This window comes from Sparus aurata, chromosome 19, assembly GCF_900880675.1.
Source record: "Sparus aurata chromosome 19, fSpaAur1.1, whole genome shotgun sequence".
NCBI classification, from domain to species: domain Eukaryota; kingdom Metazoa; phylum Chordata; class Actinopteri; order Spariformes; family Sparidae; genus Sparus; species Sparus aurata.
In genome coordinates this window covers 21,813,726-21,829,421 of record NC_044205.1, presented here as the reverse complement: position 1 = coordinate 21,829,421, position 15,696 = coordinate 21,813,726, and the positions used below count along the sequence as shown (strand labels likewise).

Genomic DNA, 15,696 nt, shown 5'->3' with positions numbered 1-15,696 from the left:
AGAGAATGGAAAAAAAACAACGACTAAGAACTGTGGATTGTTTCATTTTATTCATATTTTCATATATTCACAAACTGTACACTTACAGAGTAGGAAAAAAAAACTATCAACATGTTTAAATACCACAAAGACAACTACCAGAAATATGAACAATGACCACCCTACCTGGAGTGTTTGTGTAGCACTCTTTTTTTGTACAGCATGTTACTCCCAGAGTAGGACACTTTTCAGCACTTCAATCTTAATATGCAAACAAGTATTGTACACAACGAGGAGCACGTCATTTATCATTACCACATACAGCAACTTACAACATGTTTTTATTCATCGATACAAACTCACATGACTTTTTTTTTTTGCTACACTTGTTTAATTGTTCCATGTATACACAGAGCATGCGTGGGTGGCGTATGATCATTATTTTTATTTCTATTTTTTATCTTGCTTTGGCATCTTCACCGAGCACTTGATCACTGTTTCCGACTGGTGAACAGCCTGCTGAGCACACACAACAGTTATCACTGGACGATATATTACTGCACTCTCTCCTGAAGGCACACAAAATCCTGCAGTGCATGCATCTTATATATATTTATATATATAAAGAAATGGGATAAGCAATTGTAATTATGTGTAGTCTGTTCTCATTTTGTGTGACATGCAATGGTTTATGAATTATTTGCTTATTCTGCAAATAAGCCTTTAACAAGGTAGTGAATGTCTCTTGGACTGTCATGAATACAACATTTCAACCATTCTGCATGGTTCAGTGCTTGGTAATACAGTTGGGGTTTTAAAAGCATGGAATGTCTCCATCCCCGGCCTCTTTACCACAAACCAAAAGAGCGGGGAGAGTGAACTTGTACCCTCAGTCTTGATTTTTCCCTCACTTTACGTCAGAGGAGGCCTTACTTTTGGTCGTGAGGCTCAGGGCCTCAGAGGCGCGAAAAGAGAGGGTGCTCATCTTGGAGCTAATGCTCGGGTGAGGCCCGGTCGCTCCGCCCGGCGAGCAGCGCAACAAGCGCAGTAAGTTTTTGCGGAAGTTGTTCCCAACAAAGCCGTACACGATGGGGTTAACGCAGCTGTTGAAGTAGGCGATGCAGATGGTGAAGGGCATGGCGGTGTCGATGATTTCGATGATGGCGCAGTTCTCCAACAGTGTCAGCTGGGTGAGCACCTGCATCAAGTTGAACACCTGATGAGGCACCCAGCACAGGAAGAAGGCCAGGACAGCTGCTGCAAGCATGCGCAGCACCTCATCGTCACGAGAACGGGAGCTTTTCTGGATGTGTTTCGCGCCCAGCAGCGCCCGTCCGATGAGACAGTAACAGGTAATGATGATGATGAAGGGCACCAGGAAGCCCAGCAGGCTTTTCATCAGGCCGATGGCCAGCGGGAGCTCCTTTATCTTCACAGCGTTGTCAGTTTTTGGGTGCAGAATGCCACACACCGTCCTGTTGTCTTCAATGTTGTGCACATCCCTGGTGAGTGCTGTGGGCACGCTCAGCACAAAGGCAAAAAGCCAGATGACCACACAGGTGATTCGTGCGTACACCACAGTGCGGAACCTGCGTGATCGCACTGGGTGGACGATGGCGAGGTAACGGTCTATGCTGAGCGCTGTGAGGAAGAAGATGCTGGTGTAGAGGTTGAAAATCACCAGTCCTGCGCTGGCCTTGCACAGGAATCCTCCAAAGGGCCAGTGATAGCCCGTGGCGGCGAATGTAGCCCACATGGGCAGAGTGATGACGAAGGTGAGGTCAGAAATGGCGAGGTTGAGCACAAAAATGTGAGCCACCGTCTTGAGCTTCATGTAGCAGTAGATGACAGCCACCACCATACTGTTCCCGACGATACCGATGACAAAGTTACAGCTGTAGACGATGGGCACCAAGGTGAAGATGAATTCATGGCTTCCAGTATTGCCGCATGTCAGAATTATCCCGTCTTTCGTCTCTGCCGTAATATTCGGCATTTTCCCTTTTAAGTGCCAGGTCCTGGGACTTTCAAACAGGGGGGCCCTGTCGGCAGGGTGCTTCTGTGGTGACTGATACAGGCCTTGGGCGAGGGCCTCAGCGAGTCCTATAAAAGAAACACAACAAAAATGTCACAGGCAGTCTGGGAGAAGAGTCATCATTACTGCTGGCATGGTCGATAAACGCTAATCCACATGAGCACCCATGAAAGTGCTCACCCTACACCAGCTCATTAAAGACCTGCACATTAAAGCCATCCTGATGCTTTTTGTTATTTCTGTAAAATAAGAAGCCATGAGAAACAGATGTTGTATGTTATTCAATATTCCAAAAATGCCCTTTGAAACATCGTTATTCAGACAGTCTGCCTGCTCCCCTCTCCTTTAAATCGTCTCTGGGCTAATGAACGGCAACAGTAAAAACTGTACAGTGTTTATCAAATGGTCCGTCCATCTGGGTCGACCGTCGGCACCCGGAAGGAGAACATTTATGCCTCGTGTTACGACCTGTGTTAATGAAGACTGCATGGCAAAGCGCGAGCTCGGGTAACAACGCCATTAAACACCGAGGTACCGAGGGGAGCGAGGGAGGAGAGAGAAGGAGAGGGTTGAGACTCCAGTCACTGTAAAAGACATGTCACGTTTCAAACCCTCGGTGTGCGGAGATACATCGTACCCAGCATGAGAACTTCTAATCAGCACACACCTAAACAAACAGGACAGCAGGGATTCGGCTCTGTGGAAACTTTGCTCTGTGAGAAAATCAAACCTGCGTGCTGCGGAAATTTTGCCTTGGGGCTGCTTTTGTACAAGCAGAATGTGAAATGGGAGTAAAAAACAAATTGCTGAGAGTCTTTATGTTTAATAGAATAGCTTAGCGAGCATCATTAGTGTGGCTGATGTAATAATATTAGCATAAACCTGATGTGTACTATTACCATCGCTGCAAAGATAGTTTGCTACTTATGCTACTAATTGCAGGAAAATGACAATGTGTTTGAGGTCGTGCTACAACCAAACAGATGCCAGCGCAAACATGGACACACAGCACATACAGCCAATAAAACAAAAATTTCATGGGCTGTTCCTTTACAATATGAAGTTGAATATAATTGTGAACTTCCCCCAATCGAAATCCTCTGATTAGCAGTTTGACTAAACTAAGCAGGTGTTTTAGCCACAAGATGGCATTCTAGTGTAAAGATTTTTACCCTTCTCACCTCACAACTGACACAGTGAACTGGTATGATGGAAAGCGTGTTGATTTATTTAGTTTTACCTCCGCCAGCATGGGCGCAGGAAGCTTTGAAAATGTGGGTGAGACAATTTGAACAGAGGGGGTTTTTTGTAATAGAGTAGATGTAATTTTTTATCCAGAGGAAGTGCCCCAGATATTTGAAGATTTTCAAAAGCTAAGCTAAAATATATTTAATGAGGTCATATTCTGCTCATTTTCAGGTTCATACTTTTATTTGGGGATCCTAGTAGAATAAGTTTAAATACTTTAATTTTCCACAAACACAATATTTAATATTATTATTCCATATGGTGCATTGCTGCAGCACCCCTTTACACACTGTATCTTTGTTGCGACATCTCACCTCTGTTCAATCTGTGATGTGTGTTGCACATGCACATTACTTATTGGGCAGGATTTAGCCAATCATAGGCAAAGTAGGGCGGGTCATACCGAGTAAGGTAGTGTGATCTAAAATAACGACCTGTAGCAGTAGCAACTGTATGTCTGCTGACTGACTGGAATGTATATATTATATATTAAAAATATAAATGTATATAATGCCTGTGACATAGTGACACACATAAGTTACTGAAGTAAAGCCTTGTCTCCAAACAAGGCATTTCGGGCAGTGCAGGAGCAGCGTTTTCTGTGGGAAAGAGTAACTCCCAAAAATGCTACATAACACAATAAGGGAAAAGCAAAAACCTCTTTAAATGACAATTTAAAGTTTAGAGGCACAGGCTCGTGATATAATTTACTTTTTTGGCAAAAAATACACATTTGCTAACATTTAAAATAGAAAAGTAACTTAAAATTCAGTTTTAATTTTTTTCTATTTCATAAATATACAGTAACCTCACACTGTTACAAAGTGCCCAGTGGCCTTAATCCCCTTTATCCTATCCTCTGTTTTAGTCTCATTTGCCATCTTTGTTTCCTCCTTCCTGTCGAGTTTCCCTTCTTCCTACCAAGGTTATTCTTTTTGTTCAAGGCTCTTTGTGGTGACAGTGTGTGTCCAACCTCAACTGAGCTTCATGACATTAGTACTACAATGACAACTTAACATCTAGTTTACCTATAAGTCATTTAAAAAAAGTAAAAACTGACCCATATCAGCCAGTCCAGAAATGTGTTAATATTAAGAAAAACATTAAAAAATGTGCCCTTTGTTTTTGCTCTCGCAGCTACTGTGGACTGTGCGCTTATAAAAACCTTCCCTATCTGCATTCCCGCTGCCTCTGGCTGGCATTAAGACAGTCTGAGCCCTTCCACTCGAACCACTTTATCTCCAAGTCAAAGATCTTCTCATTTTCCACCAGGTTTCGGTGGATGAATTCTTTACAAAAAAAAAAGCACTAAAGCAACAGCCATATCGGTTGCAGATGTGTGGATTGTCGAGCGTGGAAGATGTGTGGCTGCCAAGGGCAACAGAATAATGAAATATCTCTGTGAGTTTCCTGCACAGGCCCTGCTCTAGTAGGTGTACGGTAAAGCACCAACACAGATGTCATCCCCAGGATTTACTGTACATGTGTTTTCTTTCTTTAATGATTATAACAGTGGGTGGCTGTAAATTTAAACTAGGCAGAAGAGAGCGACAGCACATATCATTTACTCAGTTTAGGGATTTAAAACCATTTCAGGCGATCTCTTGATGCTGCGAAGATTTCTGATGACCGCAAATGGAAATATAGGAGAAAATCAACACCACTTGCCTTTTACTGTTATTGGTAGGGCTGGCGTTTTAACCGCTGGTGTTTTTCCATGAGGGAGATGCTCAAGGCGAGGGAGGAATATAAACAACGCTGAAAGTTATTGCTGCCTATATATGTAAGTGAGGCCCATATTAAAGGTAAGGTGGCAAGGACAGAAGGCGACTCGGAAGCAGGTGATTTACTGCGGCCGTGTCCAGCGAGCTATAGCTCTGAGTGAGATGGCACATTACTGAATGACAGCCATAAACCCTGGGTGACCACAGACAGGAAGGTAAACACCCACTTCACAAGGTCCACAAACAAGCTGCATCCTCTTGAGCACGACAATGCGCAAGCGAGGGCTCGGCGCTGTTTGCAACCACACGGCTGCTTACAATGAATGATAAGATCAGGATCAGGGGGAAGTTTGGGGACATTTCTGCTCCCAAATGCTACTGTAGTAGCGACATTCCATTCCTAAACCTATTTCGGGGGTTGAATGCAGCTTCTTCCCAGGGATCATGGGAAATCCTTCGAAAGTTTCATCTTCACATCTGGGCAGGCCATAAAAGACACTGCTTGGATCGAACCCCATCAACACAGCTATCTGAGGCCGCCCTCGGCACGCCTGCTCCGACATGAGCACCACCATCTGGCTGCCTTAAGAGAGAGCCACTAAAATGTCTGGTTGATGGAGTTAATGATTTATATCGGCCCATTATGAAGTGAGGTTCATCTTACTAGGAACACACCGCCTCAGCCGCCCGACTTATGATCATCCACTCATTTAGGCCTCGTTTCAGGTCAACAGGTGCCTGGAAACTCAACTTTAAAGCGACATAATTGAACTTTTCACCTTGAAATAACTGCTTCAAAATCATTGTGACGGTACAGAGTCTCGTAATAGGGTGAATGGTGCCTCTATCACTTGTTTCTGCACTATGTAAGTAGGATCACAGCGTAACATACATGTTAACTTCAAGATACAAGTCTTCAACATGTTACATTGTGATGACGCAATACGTTTTGTTTGTAGTTAGCACCAACATTACATCTGGCAAATTGTTGCCGGCATGGGATTTTTGTGTTTACGAGAGTGGTGCCGCACACAGAAAAAGTGGGGGAGGGCGCCAAATTGCACAACGTTTCTACATAATGTTGCTTTAAACATACTGCAGGGACATAAATTTAACCTACCACCAACGCACGGCAGTCTCAAAACGCCACCACAGCTTAATCGGTTACTACTGCACCTTGTAGAGTAAAAATATGGGTGCCTAAAGAGTGAAGCGCACCTCAACCGCAGCCTCCTACAACTCACTTCCTCCTGACTCAACTTACAAGAGTGTCTCTTTACCTGAAGGGGCTTTTGAAGTAGGAAACTTGACCAAGTGTAAACTCACCTCCTGCTATAAAAGAAAACTGTAAGAAATCTGATTCTGCCGCGCAGAGAAGACGATTACGACGTGTGATTTATACGTGAATGTCCAGAAAGAGAAAGAACAGACGATTTTGACTCAGTGTGGATGTGACAGAGTGACAGAATCCATGACCTAAATGAGGATTTGACTTCTGTGTGCAGGAAAGGGGGCTAATGGAAATATTGGCCTCAGCGACCATGTCTACATTTTTCCTGTTTGTAAGACTGCTCTTTCATGTGACAGCACAAACTTACAGCCTGTACAGCGTCCTTTCATTTCCTGTCCTGTATATTTTATGAAAAGAGCCACCAGCATTTTCATTTAGAAAAACGGATAACATTCTGAAGCCTTTTCTCTTCTCTCGTTTCAATCATGAGGAGAGTTTGTTAGTAGAGTATTTAACTGGAGAACCTGAGATTATATCATGTAATACATTTACTGACCCTCCGTGTAGCTTTTTTGTCAGTATAGAAACATTAGGGGGGGAGTCAAGGGCTCCTAACAGTGAGACCCAGGCAGAGCTCTTGTTTTAAAGTGGCACTATGTAATTTTGGACCTGTAATTTTCACAATATCAATGAGGTCATCTAACAAATGTTTTTTCTTTCCATAACTGAATAAACAAGCTGTTCACAGATGAAAATAAGGCCCCCAGAACACTGTTTGAAAATAGAAAGGTGGCAGGGTCTGCCACACATAAACAAAGTGAAACAGTGTGGAATTGTGAAAATCTTTAAGGTCAGTTTGTTTATTCAGTTTATTCGGTCATGAAAACGAAGAGAGTTTGTTTGTTTAGACATTAAAAAAACAATCTTTTTCCGCAGACAGCCAATTTCAACATGCTCATTTGAGAGCGTGATGCTGAGCAGCTGTCACTCTGAACGACCCAGGAGGGTCTTTTCCTCTCTTCCTCAACCTGTTTTTCACCTCACTCCCTGACTAACAATGCAGAAAACTACATTTCACCTGCTTTTTTTTGTCAGTGACCTTTCCCTGTTATTCAGCATCTTCCCTTTTCCTGCCTGTCCGAGGATTGAACTCCTCGCAAGTGTGGATTTTTTGGGGGAGCCTCTGTTTATCAGGAAGCTGATCTAACTCTCCTCGCGAATATGAGACAATGTAAACCTAACTATAGCCTCCATCCTTCCCTTCTTATAGTTTGCATAAAGAAGTTCTGGATTCTTCCCGTGCCAACCACACAGCTACTGTGTCTCTTTTAAAGACTCTGCCCCTACACACACACACACACGCAGGACTTTCACATGAACTACTTGAACAAACAGCAACAACATGCAGCGCCCATTATGCCACTGAATGCATCTAACATTTTGCTCTCTGTGCTCACCTCATTGTGTCGGTTCCCAAGGTAATATGGGCGATTTATAACAAAGAGGTTATGAGATAAATATTTACAGACCCTGAAACCTTTTCGCGCCTAGTTGGAATGTTGGAAACGGCTAAAAAGCAGCCGTAACGAGTTAAAGTTTGATGATCCAATGAGAAAAGAAAAAAAATAATAATTTAAAAGGTTTCCTAGAGTTAGACTTGTGGATAATTCTTTTTAAAAGTTCCCGAGAATGGGGGTAAGGCGAGCTCTTACCTATGGAGCAGGACCAGGAGGCTGTTGATGCTTTCGGAGCAGGACAGACCGAGAGATAGAGAGACCACCACGGTGTGCCAGTGGCTGCCTCTGATTTAACTTAACTGGTGGAGCGAGACGAGCAGGAATACCGTCTGACACACAAACACACTCACACACCCCCACTATGACTCCCGCTCCCTCTCTCTTGCTCTCTCTCTCTCTCTCTCTCTCTCTCACACACACTACAGTGATGAATGAATTACATCGGAGCTACATATTGTCCTGGCCAGTCTCTCTCCGGGGCCGCACACACAAACAAACACACGCAAGATCTTACACAATAGTACCACTCCTCCTCCTCGTCCTCCTCCTCGTCCTCCTCCACCACCTTCAGCCCTACTCCGATAGCACCATCTTTCTCCCCTCTCTCTAACTGTCTGCTTTTAATCACTCCGTTTTGTTTTCATGTGAAACTGAATGCTTCTTTTGACAGGTGGAGCTGAACCAAGGTGCCAAATAGAGGGCCTTTCTGCTCGATCTGTTGAGGATATCACAGTTTTATTAACCACATCATGCACACTTACACTGACAGCACTTTGTTTTTATCTTACTTCAAAAGGACAGCTCACCCCAAAATGAATAACCTATATTGTTGCATCCAGGGCCTAGCTTCATTTTGGCCCACCAGGTGTTTCTAGCATCAATGTTAAAAAAGTCTAAAAAAGTAGAAAAACTATAAATTACTGCTCATGCCGTTTTTATTGTGTGATGTCAAATATATCATTTTTTTAAGACTTATCTTTCCATATGACATATGCAGAGAATGAATTGAGGAGCCTCACAGGATGAAGCTGCTCTGTATTAGGGGGTTTAGGCACTAAAACAAAGTCGACTTTGTTTCGCCATCGGCATCTTTTATCCACATCATTTAAAGGGTAACTCCGCCAATTTTACACTATACAGTGTATTTAAAGTAGAAACTAGAACATAATACAATTTAGGAGAAAAACTTACAGAGACCAAACAAACAACAAACAAAAGTATTCCTAATATGCCGATATCACCTTGTTTTTTCCACACATTCTTGTTACTCTTCAAAACCCGGTGCCTTCATTACCCACAACGTGATAGCCACTGAGTGACATCACTGGAGGCAATTTCTCAGATCACATGATTACACAAACGGCTTTATACTACTTTTCTTCGCATATGCAGAAATACTTCCCAAGATTTGTAAACACACTTTAATTTGTAAAATGTGCGGAGTTGCCCTTAAAGGGAGCGTTGGATGCTAGTAGGCTTGCCATTTCGCATTTTTTACAACGCAGTTACGATGGTATTTGCTTTTGGCTGGTGGCCCACCAAGTTTCAGCTTTGGGCTCCCATGGTAAAGAAGTTTGGGCAGCAATCTGATCTAGACTGTTTTGGTGTGAGTTGCCAAGTTTTGGAGATGTCCGCTGTCTCGGGTTAGGCTATTAAATGTGACATGTTACCAATCCGATAGTGTTGTGGGAGGGACACTACCTGATGCTGCATCAAAACCAAAGTGGCACATTTTTTTTCCGGCAATCTGACAGAAAAATCACCGATACCGATAATCGAACAGGGCCGCTTAGTTAGCTAGCCTCTCATCCAAGAGTAGATGCATGTCTCCCTCTGTTAACACTATCTAAGTCCATTGTATTTGAGAGAAGGCAGACAGCTCTACAGCCGATATCTCCAAAACTTGACAACTCACATCAAAACAATCTACATGGATAAAGAGCACTACAGGCAGGAGGGTGAACTGTCCCTTTAATGTCTCGACCATCTCTCTTCCCACACTAGTGATCATCTCTCATGCTATGACAGTCCCCTGTCTCTTGTCCTCTGCACAGCATGAAAGGAATGGCCAGGCTCTGACTGTGATTGGACCTGTCGACACACTGTATTAATAGCCGCCATGAGCGCGCCCTTGGCTTGGATCAGGGTGTATTAGGGGCTGGGAAGGGGGGGGCAGAAAGTGGTGGGGTGGAGCCAGAGAGTTGGGTTACTGCTTGTTCTGTCACTCCTTGTTGGGCTTCCGGAGAACATTTCCCATTTTCGAGTGCGATTCAGCTGTCACTCATATGTCAGACTTCTTTTTTTAACGAAAGAAATGGATGTATTGTGTGGAGTGTGTGAACGCATGTGCATGTGTCGGGGTGACCGAGCTGACGGCTCCCTGCGGTCAAGCGGGCTTTGTCGAGACCAATCATCTAAGTGTGATTGAAGCACTTGAATGTGACTTGTAAACCTGTGAAGAATAATTTTAATGTGCGACAAAAGAATTTGATTGGGAGGAATTTGAAGCCTGCACACTTTGCGGTTGTGTAATCCAGCTGTAATAAGAATTTCTATTTTTAGCAAACATCCATCAGACTCCCCTTGGCACTGAAGATATTTGCCTTCCACTATTCTTCTCTTTTTCCAGGTCTTGACAGGTGTTGAGAAGTAGGTCACATTCCCGCCTCTCCACCTCAGTCCGAAGCAGCTATCGTAACTGTCATGGAGATGGATAGTGACGGATGAGACGGCATGGCTGTCATCTGCTAAATCCCCCCAGTTTCTGTGTCGGCAGTGTTGACGGCGAAGAAAGCCATCACCTGGGTTGAAGGCAAACAAGGAAAGAAAGGAAAAACAAACACTTTGGGCTAAGCGGAGGTCCTGTTTGGTGGCTTTTGCTCGCTCATGTGTGACCCAGTCATTTGAGAATGATCACATTTACCGAGCTTTCTATGGCTCGCAGCTCCTTGGAGGTCGCACAGGGTCAAAAGGCAGCAGGTACAAAGATCAGGAGAACTTTTTGAAATCATCACATGCACCAGAGGGCTCTTGAGCTGGGGAGGAGGAGGAGTGTCTCACTTTGTCTGAAACACAGCAACAGAGCCATTTACACCTCCAGGGGATTATGATCAGGCTCCATTATGTCTTCAATTACTGTGAATGATAAGAATCATCCATTAGGCGAACGTTATCTCATTGCGTGTCCTGTCACAGCAGCGAGCACCCGTATGATATCAAATGGCCTGCGCCGTCTTGGTCTCGCTGCCACAAGAATTATCAACAGTCCGAATCTGACCTTCGAGAACCCTCAGGAAGCGAGGAGGGAGTTATGCATTGAGCTCCGAATCTGCACTGTATTTTCCACAAAACAAATAATTCTCAGCGTAGACAGGATGTTATTGCAACACCCCGCACTACAACACTGATTTACACTCCTGGAACACAAGCAGAAACAGATGTCGATGATTTAAAAATGGAGATCTGCTGGGGGAAGATTAGGTGGGAAAGGAAATTTCCTGTGGGACTGCACCTTTTTAGGATGGATGGGTGGTGTTTATTTCCAGGTCGTGGTTGGTGCATTTGCAAATTAAAACATCATGTCCTAAAATGAACTCCATAATTCACTCCATAAACGACAAATAAATGGTCATTCCAAAATTATATCTGAATTCAAGTTGCGCAACATTTAGGAAGCTGAAGCAGCTGTAGTAAAGCCAGAGAAATATGCTCGTTTATCATCTGTTGTGTAACACATAATTTCTGGGTGAGTAAGTTCAGAAAAGAGGATAAGGCCTAATCTCAAGTGCTCATAAAAAGTGGTGTGATAGTGGGCGATGTTCTTGCTAATCAGATCACACTAACAAGATTAGCTGTGTTAGTGCTTAAGCTGTAGTAGAATGAATTGGTGACTGGGGTAATTACTGGCAGCCCAGAGCACTGCGGGGAACGACGGACCTTTTACACCAGAACAACACAGGCAGCAAAATGCCAAACCAGCACATAGCCACCTGCTGAAGAAAGACAATACTGTGTGAGGTCGAAAGACTGAGCTCCAACTGTACACGGCTGACCACTATGGTGTGACTGACCTATAAATACATTCTACTTGTTCCTGTGTGATTGATCTGCATTTTTATTCTGGTCACAAGAACCAAGCTGAACTTTATTAAAACATGAAAATAACAAGAACATGTTTGTTTCCTCAGATGGTTATCATTAGTTTCTGTTGAAACGTTAAACTTCGCCAAACGGACAGATTTTACAGGGCAAGAAAGACCTCTTCATATTTTGATGTTTTTTATGAGCATCACTAGTTCCTCTGGAAGAGACTTGTACATGATTTATAGTATGCTATGAAACTCTTTCTCATCAGTCCCAAATGAATTGTAGTCATAGACCAGTTTCACAACACCGGGAAAAAGCCCAGGTGGAACTAATAACATTAGGGATGTCTCTGTTCCAGCAATCACTGCAATGAAATGCAGCAATCAGTAATGTTATTAGATACACCTGTGTGTGAAATGTATACAGCAAAAAGGCCAGTTCAACTTTTCCTTTTAAGGTATTGCCAGTGGGGGAAGGATGTATTCATATCCTTTACTCAAGTTTAAGTACTAATCCAAAACTGTGCAAATACTCTTTGACAAGTAAACGTCATGCATTGAAAATATATCACGTATAACCAGGAAAATGTACTTAAAGAAGTAAAAGTAAAGCCTCTGTGACTGTTAGCATGCACGTATGTATTAGGCTATATAATCACATCATCATTCATGCTTTGAAAGTGCCCTGGAGTGAAGCTTTCTTAGAAGCAAACTGTTTCTGTTTATATTCAGTATTTCACAATACAATTTCATTGTATATTGTATATATTTCCAGATTGTCTACTTAACTATTTATTATTTATTTTATTTTATTGTTTACTTTAATATTTTATTTTATTTTATTTTGCTTTAATGTCTACTTTAATATTTTATTTTATTTTATTTCATTGTCCATTTTAGTATTTTATATATATCTTTATCTTTATCTTTATCTTGTGTTTCCATTCATGCTGTATTTCTACTTTGCACGGAGCACTGGAACAAAATCAATTTCCCCCCGGGGATTAATAAGTATTCTGAATCTGAATCAGAATCTAAATCTGAACATGTGTATCTGTGAGTGGCTTCTTTCAGGAAGTTGAAAATTTGCACCATTTACTTCCATGCTAACTAGCTTGCATACTTTTTTGCAGCCTTCTGTCGGCACTTTGCTGTCTTTTCCCTGCTGGAAACATTTCAGAGCCAGTTGATCAGTGGATTAGTGTGACTCCTTCCTTTAACATCAGATCATAAACCCTGGAATGTCAAAACAACTCATTAAGATGAGTTGAAAAATATAACCATTAAAGTGCTTTTTATTAATTAAAAAGGTAGCTTCCCCTTTTATTTGTAATGTTTACAGGCCAGTCTTTCCCGTTCCAATATGGCGGCGATGTTGACGTACGATCCAGTGGGTCAATGAGGCATTTACGTTTCTATATCTGTGACTCAAACCTTCAAAATCATAAAACATTTTTTAGCAGAACCCTGTCTTTGCTTGAAAATGATTTAAATGATCATCAAAAAAGTTTTTCATCAATTTATTGTCATGCTGCTCACGTTAATCAGTTTATTAACTGATTATTTCAGCTGTAAATGTATACGGTAGTGTCGTTTAATCAATAACTGCATCAGTGGCGTAATTTACTCAAACGTACATTGAACGCACCGCCTCGCTCCGCCTGAAGTCTCGCGGTGGGAAGAAGATGCTAACTTGTCCCGCCAAACTGCTACGAAAACATTATATGCTAGCTGTTACTCTTGCTAATGTGGAGCTAACTCACCGGTAGCTGTCACTTGAGCACGTCGTCATTGAGAAGATATTTGTGGCTTCCTCTTGCTGCCTCTGGTCCAGTGAGTCCGCCTGTTTCCGTCGTTGGCCTCAAACCTGAACTTAAAACGGAAAGCGAGGTTTTCTGTCCCTGCTGTTGATGTTTGGTTCTACTGCGACCCTGCTTGGCTTCATCAAGGTAAGAACTTGCTGCTTGCTTTTTCTATTGCTACATGATGTTGGCTATTGTTGAGTGTTGCTAACTTAGCTGAATTTGTGTTGCATCATCATTATCATCCTTCCTGAAGGGATGCATGTCTGACTTCAAGCTAGGTACTCCCTTAGGAGATGCTAATGTTCACTGTACCTGGGATCTAACTGTGTTCTTGCCTTTACACACTGGTGTTCCCTTGTATTGTTTACTTCAGTGGAAACTAAAAATGGCTTTTATCAACTGCACTCCATATTTACAAAAAAAATACTAAAATATTTCAAATAGGTCATATTATGCTAATTTTCAGGGTCATACTTTTATTGGGGTCCTAGTAGAATAGGTTTACATACTTTAAGTTTCAAAATACACATTATTTTTCTCAAATGGTCCATTGCTGCAGCACCCGTTTACCCACCGTGTCTTGAACGCTCTGTTTTAGAGAGGGACACATCTCACCTCTGTTCAATCTTTGGTGAGAGTTGCAAATAAACATTACTTAACGGGCAGGATGTAGCCAATCAGAGGCGGAGTAGGGCAAGTCATGCAGAGCGAGGTAGTGAGATCCAAAATAACAACGCTACAGTTGGTAACCATGGCTGGGTACAGCCTTATATATGTTATGATATATCTAAATATACATATTTGTATAACGGATGTTACATAGTGATGCACATAAGTAATGAAAGTAAAGTCTTGACTCCAAACCAGGTGTTTCAAACCGCCTGGTTATGAACTTACGTTTTAAAATACAAAAATGTGAAATTATTAATTGTTATCTGCTGAATAAATCCATAATGTGCATCCCGAGATACAATGAATACATTTTACAGCTCCTCAAGACTTTTCAAATGTTATTGCACCAAATGGCTCAAATTAAGATAGTGAAATTAGTCATGTTGCGGGCGTTGTCATGCGTTGAAATTTTTATTTTAAAAGTCTCTTTGGGTCCTAGTGCATGACGTGATGTTGTCATTACGAGTTTTGGCCTCTTTGAAGTTTGCTTCAAAACCTGGAGGTCTTCTTGGGGCCTGGTGTCCCCTCATAGTTGCCATAAATCAGGATTTGTTGACGTTTGTGAGAGTATGCGGTAGAGAAAATGAAAAGAAGTTTGTTTTTGCCAGTGTTGTTATGAAGCCAAGTCCTGTTGGTTATTGTCTTATTAAACCTATCAAATATGTTCCTATTAAATTCCTTTGATGGGCTGCTGTTCATGTGTTTGGTGCAATCATGCCGTCGTTATTTGCGTTTTCTCAATATATTCTTAACTCAGCTCTGTTTATTGCTGTCCTTGTCCTAATGGTCATGTGCTGCTTGTTACTTCTGTGTAACATTTCATAAAAAAAGACTGTGCGCTCCATTGCTCTGCCTACTGTTTTGTTCTGCTGCCGCTGTGCTGCTCTTTTTCAAACTCTTGCATTGTTGTTCATACATGTCGAATTTCACAAGCTCCACCCCCACCACGACATCCACATTTGGAGTCAAAGTTTTTCTGTGAGAACTCATTTGTCCTAAATTCCTGCTGTGCTGAACTGGATGAGGTCAGAGTCTGCATGCCAAATAATAACTTCTGTTCACAACTGTTCACATTATAAATCTCTGTCATGTCAGTCAGCTTTCTGAACCTTTTAATTGCCAAACACCATATGTATGCAGAATATTATCTTCTTCTGTCTGTCTGATATGTGATTTTCAATCTATCATCATGTATTTACTGAATTAGCCTGCTTTTTAACAGAATAGCTATTTTTAGAATATTGCCATAAATATTGAGTTTATAATAAATGGAACATATGAGCTGCGTATTTAATTTAAGTCTGACGTTCATCGAGGGGAGTCAAGTCGTACATCTGTTAGGGGTGTTTAAGGCTACAATTCTCTTTATAAGATGGTTTGTATTATAGATGATTTGACAG

The 15,696-nt window shown here is 42.1% G+C and overlaps 1 protein-coding gene across 2 annotated transcripts; it reads right to left on the bottom strand.

The window, feature by feature from the left end:
* Positions 1-28: 28 nt before the first annotated feature.
* Positions 29-13,698, bottom strand: agtr1b (angiotensin II receptor, type 1b). Of its 2 annotated transcripts, none has more exons than XM_030398597.1 (2): positions 13,583-13,698; positions 29-2,082 (listed from the first exon to the last, which is right to left on the bottom strand). In XM_030398597.1, exon 2 carries the CDS (start codon positions 1,973-1,975, stop codon positions 887-889), a length of 1,089 nt encoding a protein of 362 aa, XP_030254457.1. In that variant the 5' UTR covers positions 1,976-2,082; positions 13,583-13,698; the 3' UTR covers positions 29-886. The 2 variants fall into 2 exon arrangements, with proteins under 2 accessions (XP_030254457.1, XP_030254456.1); XM_030398596.1 differs by lacking the exon at positions 13,583-13,698 and adding an exon at positions 7,930-8,233.
* Between the last annotated feature and the right edge of the window lie 1,998 nt (positions 13,699-15,696).

Coding starts and splice junctions, on each gene's coding strand:
- agtr1b (XM_030398597.1), bottom strand. CDS start 1,975: ATGCCGAATATTACGGCAGAGACGAAAGACGGGATAATTCTGACATGC.